The following is an 8083-nucleotide window of genomic DNA, read 5'->3' on the forward strand; positions in this document are numbered from 1 at the left end:
ATGGATGGGGCTGGACTGGGCTGACGGACGGACGGATGGATGGATGGGGCTGGACTGGGCTGATGGACGGACGGTGGATGGATGGATGGATGGATGGACTGGGCTGGGCTGGACTGACAGACGGTGGATGGATGGATGGATGGATAGATGGATGGAAGGACGGTGGATGGATGAACAGATGGATGGACAGTGGATGGATGGATGAATGGATGGACAGTGGATGGATGGATGGATGGATGGACGGTGTATGGATGAACGGATGGATGGACAGTGGATGGATGGACGGTGGATGGACAGTGGATGGATGAACGGATGGATGGACGGTGGATGGATGGACAGTGGATGGATGAACGGATGGATGGACAGTGGATGGATGGATGGTGGATGGATGAACGGATGGATGGACAGTGGATGATGGACAGTGGACGGATGGTGGATGGATGGACAGTGGATGGATGAACGGATGGATGGACAGTGGATGGATGAACGGATGGATGGACAGTGGATGGATGGTGGATGAATGAACGGATGGATGGCCGGTGGATGGACCTGTTGAGGGACTGCAGTCTCTGGTCTGAGATCAGGGATCTCCTCTGGTCCCTCCATCGAATGTTTCCAACAGAAGTAAGAACTCCTCCGTTTACGTTTGTCTGGTTGAAGCCAACTCGTTCACGGAGTTGAACCAACGATCACATTTCTCTCTCGGAGTAATCGGCTTCGGACACGGCCAGAACCAGAACCCTCACGAGGCTCGTCAGCGTCACCACTGCAGGTCCTGAAGCAGCAAAGCTTCTTTCCTGCCGCTTGTTTTTATCGATGCAAACACGACGTCAGCGCTGGACGTATCGTGCTCGTATATCTCCAGATACTTGATGACGTCACATACTGTGCAGGCACTGGCAGCCATTTTTAATGACCAGCTCTACTGGATCTGGATCTAGATGTGAACTGGATGTTTGACGTGGAACAGTTTTTATTTTCTACAGAGCTTTGAGCTGACAGGACCTAAACGATCTGGACTGAACTAATCAGAGGTCAAACTGGGTAAAACATGCTCTGCCTTAATAAAGGCGGAGGTCAAAGGTCGGAGCGTTTGTTGCGGCTGCGATTCAGATCTTACCTTGACGCCTTGAACGAGGCCATTCATCAGGAAGGTGTGCTGAGGGAACGTCTCATGAAGAACCTGCAGCAACAGAACAAAGAAGAGTCACGTCTGCAGGGCCCAAAGTTCAGACACAGTGAGGCTGCACGGAGCGAGTCGGTGACACTCGTGTGGGAAACATCTGCTCTGAGCTGAGAGAGAAGAATGCAGAGTGGAGGTTCTGTTGTTGATGGATCATTCCCACGAGTGTCTCGAGCGCAGGTGTGGAACAGAAAGAGGAACGGGTGTGGAAGAGAAAGAGGAACGGAGGAGCTGCTACAATAAAGACATTTTTATAAAGTGCAGCTTCTCCTCTTCAGAGCACAGAACATTCCCCACACATGAAGGAACGTCTCTGGAAGAGGAACGTGTGGCGACCACTTCACACCGACTTCAGATCGGTGGTTCCAACATGCAGGAAGCAACCTGTTCACTAAACCGTCAACAGCAGCTGCAGCTCATGGAACAAAGCATTCTGGGTAATATTCAGTATTTAATCATCAGGACTGTAAACGTGAACGTGTCCATGTGAAGAACACGCAGCGGCATGAAGCCACATTCAACCCGTCAGGAGACAGGAGGGCTTTGTGACTGACCTGAAGTGAAGGAAACCGTAAACAAACTTCAGGAAACGACTCGAGTGAACGCTGATCGCCAACAACTCAACGATGAAGCTGGTTCAACTAAACAGCGCCGTCTTCCCTCACGTCCTGTGAACACGGCGCCGTTTTCAACTAAAACTCTTCTGCTGCGTTTCGCTGTTCGTGTAAACGACCACAGCAGCAGTTTTCTCTGAAACCGAAGCTCGCTGGTTCGTGGTCTCAGAGTGGGGGTGGTGGAAACGTCCAGCATCGGTGTGAAACGGCGTGCGCACTACAGACGGCTGCGGTCGGTCAGTGGCGTTTCTGCTGATGAACAGCAGCAGTGGTGGAGAGCAGAGTGCTGTTTGTGCTGATCATCCTCTTCAACGCGTTGGAGCAACCCAACCTCGTTTTCGGTGGATCGAGCAGTTTTCATGCTGAGACTGACGTGTGGGCTCATGATGTTTGGTCCAGTAATCATCAGCACATTGACTAATCTCTGACAAATTGAATACAATATGAACGGTTTGATGAACATCTCAGCAGACACAGACGATTGATTTACAGAAACACTGATGGTTCATTGAGCGTCATCATCTTCATGTGAACAGTTTGATGACATGATGCACAATCAAAGGCTATTTTATCACTTTCTCTTCCTGCAGCTTCTTAATGTCTCACAGCAGCACTGGGTTGAGATGACGGTTAACTAAAACCCTTTACCTGTTCAGGTGAGCCTGTTACCATGGTGATCAAAAAGCTCTTCCTTCACGATCCTGAAACTGACTTTCAGTCCAAATTGGACGACAAGGCAGAAAATCTCTCTTCAACTCCCCCGGAGGGTTAATTAGAGACCAACGTTAATTGGCTTTGATGGATGAAGTCTGGTCTCCATGGTAACCGAGACTTCCCGTGAAAGTATTCAACTCTGGAAAATAATTCATGAATCTGTCACTGTGACACTAGTGTCACCGTCTCACCTGCGTCACATGCCAACATGTGCACCTGTTGCTGTGTGCGTACTCACTGTCAGCATGGGCGTGGTCAGCAGCCCCCAGGCGAAGAACTCCAGGAAGATCACGATGACGGCGTGAGTCACTCTGGCTCGACGTCGACCGGACTGCAACGAGCAGAGACGTAAACATCAACCTGCTTCCTCTGATGGCCCCCCTCAGCTGCACTGATGCATGATGGGTAATCCCACCAACGCTAATAACCTCATCATAATACGTTCCAACCAACAAGCAGCACTGACACTGAAACAGAACCGATCCAAAGTTAGGTTCTGTGAGAACAGGTGTGTGAAACTTCTTCAGGAACTAGAATAATCTCAGTTGACTTTTCACTAACAATGAAAAAAAAGAAGTTATTTTTTCTGCTTTAATAAGACAAACTGTTTAACTACCGACTCAGAACCTCTGCTGTAACAGAACCCGTCACTTTGCAGGGTTCTGTTACATTCCGGCACCAAGTGAGAGAAGATTTATGAAAAATTAACAAGTCTAGTCTGAAAACTGAAAACCCGCTCCAGGAACAGACAGAGGAGAACCCAAGTTTCATGGAGGACGGGTTCTGTTTGAGCTCAGTTGATACCCCACAGAACAGAACCAACTTGTCACTCTGTCCTCTCGATAAAGGTTATTCAAACTGCAGGGCTGTCACCTGGGAGCAGTCTAAGAACTGGAGCTGATTTTATGCTACAGATTAAAACTTTTTCATGAAGAACGCAGCACGTTAACTGGACAGCTTTAAAGCATTTACCTTTTAAAAATAAAATAATCTAAATTACTCGGATCATTTTATGGACTTCTTTGGTTCCCTCTGTTGTTGGGTGTGTCCTGATGAAGATCATCCAGAGTCTTCACAGTAAACTCCTGGGTGTGTGGTACACGGAGGGGGATTCTGTCCCTCTGACCCAGATTAGCTTTAAAAACTTAAACCGCCTGAAGAGGCTGATCTGAGAACAGCAACACATTTAGAGCCAACAGGAAGTGCTGGTTGTTCCGCCCACAGGAAGAAGAAACGCCTGAGCTCAGGCCAGTTTCTGCCACACACAAAATAAACAGGACGGGACGGCAGAAAAACTTGAGGTCAAACAGCGTCCACCTCACCGAGTGTAAATCCTCTTTATGTGACGCAGCTCAAAATTATCCTTCAAATGTTTCAAACTTTCAACCCCAGTTCAGAAAGAGATGGGACATTGTGAAAAATGTAAATAAACCCTGCATGGAAGGAGTTGTAAATCCATATTTATTCACTAAGGAACATCTGAAATGTTGAAAGTAGAACATTGTTCTCCGTTTTGGGAAAACAAAGCTAATTTGAATTTGATGGAGCAACACGTTTGTTTAAAACGGTTCCAGGGAAACGATACGCCGAAACAGTCAGAGGTGCCAATCAAAAACAGCTGGAGGAGATTGAAATTGTAACTTCTTCTTTCGGCTTTTCCCTCTTCAGGGGACGTCACAGCAAAACATCCTCCTCCATCTCACTGTCCTTTGTGTCCTCTGTCCTCACTCCAACTACCTCCATGTCCTCTCTAACTGCATCCATATGTCTCCTCTGTTTGTCTTTTTCCTGCAGCTGCATTTCTAACATCCTTCTACCAGTATACCCACTGTCCCTCCTCTGGACATGTCCAAACCACTGTCCCTCCTCTGGACATGTCCAAACCACTGTCCCTCCTCTAGACATGTCCAAACCACTGTCCCTCCTCTAGACATGTCCAAACCATCTCAGTGTGTCCTCTCTAACTTTATCTCCCAGTTGTTCAACCTGTGCTGTACCTCTGATGATCTCATTCCTGATCTTCTCCATCCTTGTCTCTCCTAAGAAGAACCTCAACATCTTCATTTCTACTTCCAGTTCTGTCTCCTGTCTTTTTGTCCATGTCTCTGTCTCCAGACCATACAACATCGCTGGTCTCACCACTGTCTTGAAAACTTTTCTTTTGACCTTTGCCGACACCTTTTTGTCTCAAATGCTGCCAACGTTTTCACATTTATCGATATGCCAGGTAACGCTTTGCTCTGTCCTGTCTGTGAAACTGCTTTACAGCCTCTCTTCTACAAATCTTATGAATCATAATTCTGCTATGGATTTGATCTGTTGGTCCCTCAACGTAATTGATAACATTTCTTTAAAGAGAAGACAGGCTTTAGACGAGCTGACTTGTCCTGTTGGCACGCACACAGCTGGATATCTCATCGACTTGGAAGATTTTATGATGTGTCTCTCTGCTGTCAATCGTGGATGTTAAGGACGCATACGGATTTACGATAACTGGTTTCCTGTTTTTTGGATTGGGCTGGTTCCTGGTCTATCGACAGGCAAGGAAGTCGTCTGCAGCAAATCTGGACCTGGTCAGGCTGCCTGCCTTTATGATGGATTGGTTCGTGCCTCGAGCACCCAGACTCAAATGCTTTTGACAGGATGGATTAGATCTCGGGGAATATTCTCGGGCACAGTCCGATGGTGTGGCCATTTAATTTGGATGTTTCAGAACCGAGAGGACCAACACAGACTCAAGGTAGACATAATCAGTAGAGTTCTGCCTGTCCCCAAGGCAATCGTGTTTATCTGAATTCAGCTCCCTGACTGGCCTTGCAGGCCACCTTATCTTAGTTTGCCTGGAGGCTATGTGAACCTTGATGTTCTGCCCCTCCCCCCTCCCACCGAGGAAGTCTACAGACCAATCCGAGGGACCCAGCTAAGCACACATTCTGTCATCATTTCGGAACTCTTTGGATTCTATCCGACGTCGTCCTTGGCCGTCCTTGGCCGTCCTTGGCCGTCCTCGGCCGTCCTCGGCACCCGAGAGTGTCCGGATCTCTCCAGAGGGAACTATGTGAACCGAGCGATTTACCACTTTTATCTGAACTCTTGCAGTGCCTGTGTGTGCTCTCTGGACATGCTCACCGCCCTTGCGTCCCCCCCTGCAGAATGTCGGCGTCATTATGTGCAAGTTTGTTTTTTTTTCATTTTCATGCTTTTAATCTTCAGCCAAAGATGAAGAGCATGTTACAATTTTTTTTTGCCTCCAAAACCTATGTTGTCACTTTCACCACTTTATTGTCTGTCCAAACAGGTCTCACTTGTAAATGAGTCTTCGAGGCTCAATGTGACTTATCTGTTTAAATAAAGGTTGAATGAATGAATGAATCACTCCTGAAGCTTTTCTCCATCCATTCCATCTTGCCTGGACTTTCTTCTTCACCTCTTTACCACACTCCCCATTTTCCTGGACAGTGACCCCACTATACTGAACAATTATTGACTAATCTCCAAACTCTGTATTTTAGCTAAGGTCTTAAAAAAACTGGTAAATACTCAAGTCAAGAAGTATTTTGGGCTCTTAATATTTTATCTTCCCTCCAATCTGGCTTCAGAAAACAACGTAGCACGACTGCTTCACTAAAGGTTCTTCAAGTTCAAGTTTCTTTATTGTCATTTGCATCACATGTAGTACTTGAGGTGGAACAAAATTGTGTACTCAAGATTCCAGTTACACCCAAAAATAGCAAAACTATAAAGTATAAAAAGAAACAGTGCATAATGATCCAAGATGTACACTAATTTTAATGATGTTGTAATGTTGTTAATAATGTTAATAAGTTAATAATGTAATAAGTTTTAATGATGTTGTTGAAGCTTTGGATTACTGTGTTGCACTTTACTTAGACCTGTCCAAAGCCTTTGATACTGTAGATCATGACATTTTATGCCACAAGATCTCAGATAGTCGCTCCTCAGATCACACTGTTGGCTGGTTCTCAAACTATCTCTCAGGTTGGAGGCAACGTGTTCGACATAACGGTACTTCACCTAGCTACCTAATGGTCACTAATGGTGTGCCACAAGGCTCAATTTCAGGTCCCACTCTTTTTACAATTTATATAAATAATGTCGGTCAAAACATTCATGACGCATCCTTGCATCTCTATGCCAACGACACTGTTTTCTATTGACGAGCTAACAGTTGCCAAGGTTTTCCAGTTTCTACAGTCTGCATCATACATCAACCAGTCAGACTGATTCCATCTCAAACTGGTTCTAAATGCTGACAAAATCAAAGAGATGTTTTCAAACAGAAAGTAGGTGTCAGCAGCTCTTCGTCCTATCTCATCCATGCATGGTGTTCCTATTGAGTTTGTTGATTCTTACAAAAACTTGGGAATTATTGGGAATTTTAGACGATGCACATCTCTCTTTTAAACCACATACTGGAAAACGTGATAAAGAAACTGAAATTAAAACTGGGTTTCTTTTTCAGAAATAGATCTTCTGAATGCCAGAAAACATCTTGTAACTGCAACTTTCTTACTGACTATTGATTGATTATGGTGAGATTATGAACATGAATGCCCCTTCCCGCTTGCAGATGTTGGCCGCTGTCTATCACGGTACAATAAGGTTCATAACTGGTTGTAACTACCGTACCCATCACTGCACCCTGTACTCACTGGTCAGTTGGTCTTCATCATCTACATGTAGGCTCTCACACACTGGTTCATTTTCATCTATAAATCCCTCCTTGGTCTGCTGCCTTACTACATCGCCTCCTACTTGTCACGCCATCAGTGCAGTTACAACATGCGCATCATTGCCTGCTGCGTTCCCTCAGTCCGGACTGAACTTGGAAAAAAAGCCTTTTCTAACTCAGCTCCTGCAACTTGGAACACCTTGCAACAAGAACTGAAGCCGTCCACCTTAAGGGATTTTAAACTTTTAATAATGTCAATATAAACATCAAAGCAAATATGTAGTCGGTCTAAAACAGGTCCCTCTTGAAAATGAGTCCTCGTGACTCAATGAGACGAACCTAAAGGTTGAATTAAAAAACAGTTCTGTTCTGGACCCCGCTACATTAAAACCAGGTCTGAGTCTGATCACACACAGTTCATCCACAGATGCTGCATAAAGCTCTATCAAACAAAGAAGAAGACAGATGTGAACACCATCCAGAACCACTGCAGTCTTGTCTGGACCAGAGCTCATTTCAAATGGACTGAGGTGAAGTCCAGAACTGTTCTGAGGTCAGACAGATCCAAATCTGAAGTTCTATTTGAACACCACGTCCTCCAGACTAAAGAGGAAAGGGATCATCCAGAATGTTAGTTCACATAAAAAGAGACTTCCTGATAGTATGGGGGTGCATTAAAGCATCTGGCATGAGCAACTTAAACATCTGGAAAGACTCCAGCAATGAAGAAAACCATCTACAGGTTTTAGAACAACATCTGTTCCCATTCAGCAAAGATCAAAGACTGCAGAACAGCTAGAATCCTTCAACAGACCAGAATGGGAAAATATTCCCTCCAGAACCTCCAACATCTGGTCTCCTCAGGTCCTCCAGAACCTC

At 45.5% G+C, this 8083-nt stretch overlaps 1 protein-coding gene across 1 annotated transcript in view; it reads right to left on the reverse strand.

Moving 5' to 3' along the window:
* mfsd14bb (major facilitator superfamily domain containing 14Bb) overlaps positions 1–8083 on the reverse strand; it is a 19524-nt gene that overhangs the window by 9897 nt on the left and 1544 nt on the right. The window contains exons 2-3 of the mRNA XM_037680132.1: positions 2750–2842; positions 1121–1183 (exon numbers count right to left, since the gene is read on the reverse strand). Of these exons, the coding sequence (XP_037536060.1) occupies positions 1121–1183; positions 2750–2842 (156 nt within the window). The remainder of the gene's footprint in view (positions 1–1120; positions 1184–2749; positions 2843–8083) is intronic.

This window comes from Nematolebias whitei, chromosome 8, assembly GCF_014905685.2.
Source record: "Nematolebias whitei isolate Nwh7 chromosome 8, NemWhi1, whole genome shotgun sequence".
Lineage (NCBI taxonomy): Eukaryota > Metazoa > Chordata > Actinopteri > Cyprinodontiformes > Rivulidae > Nematolebias > Nematolebias whitei.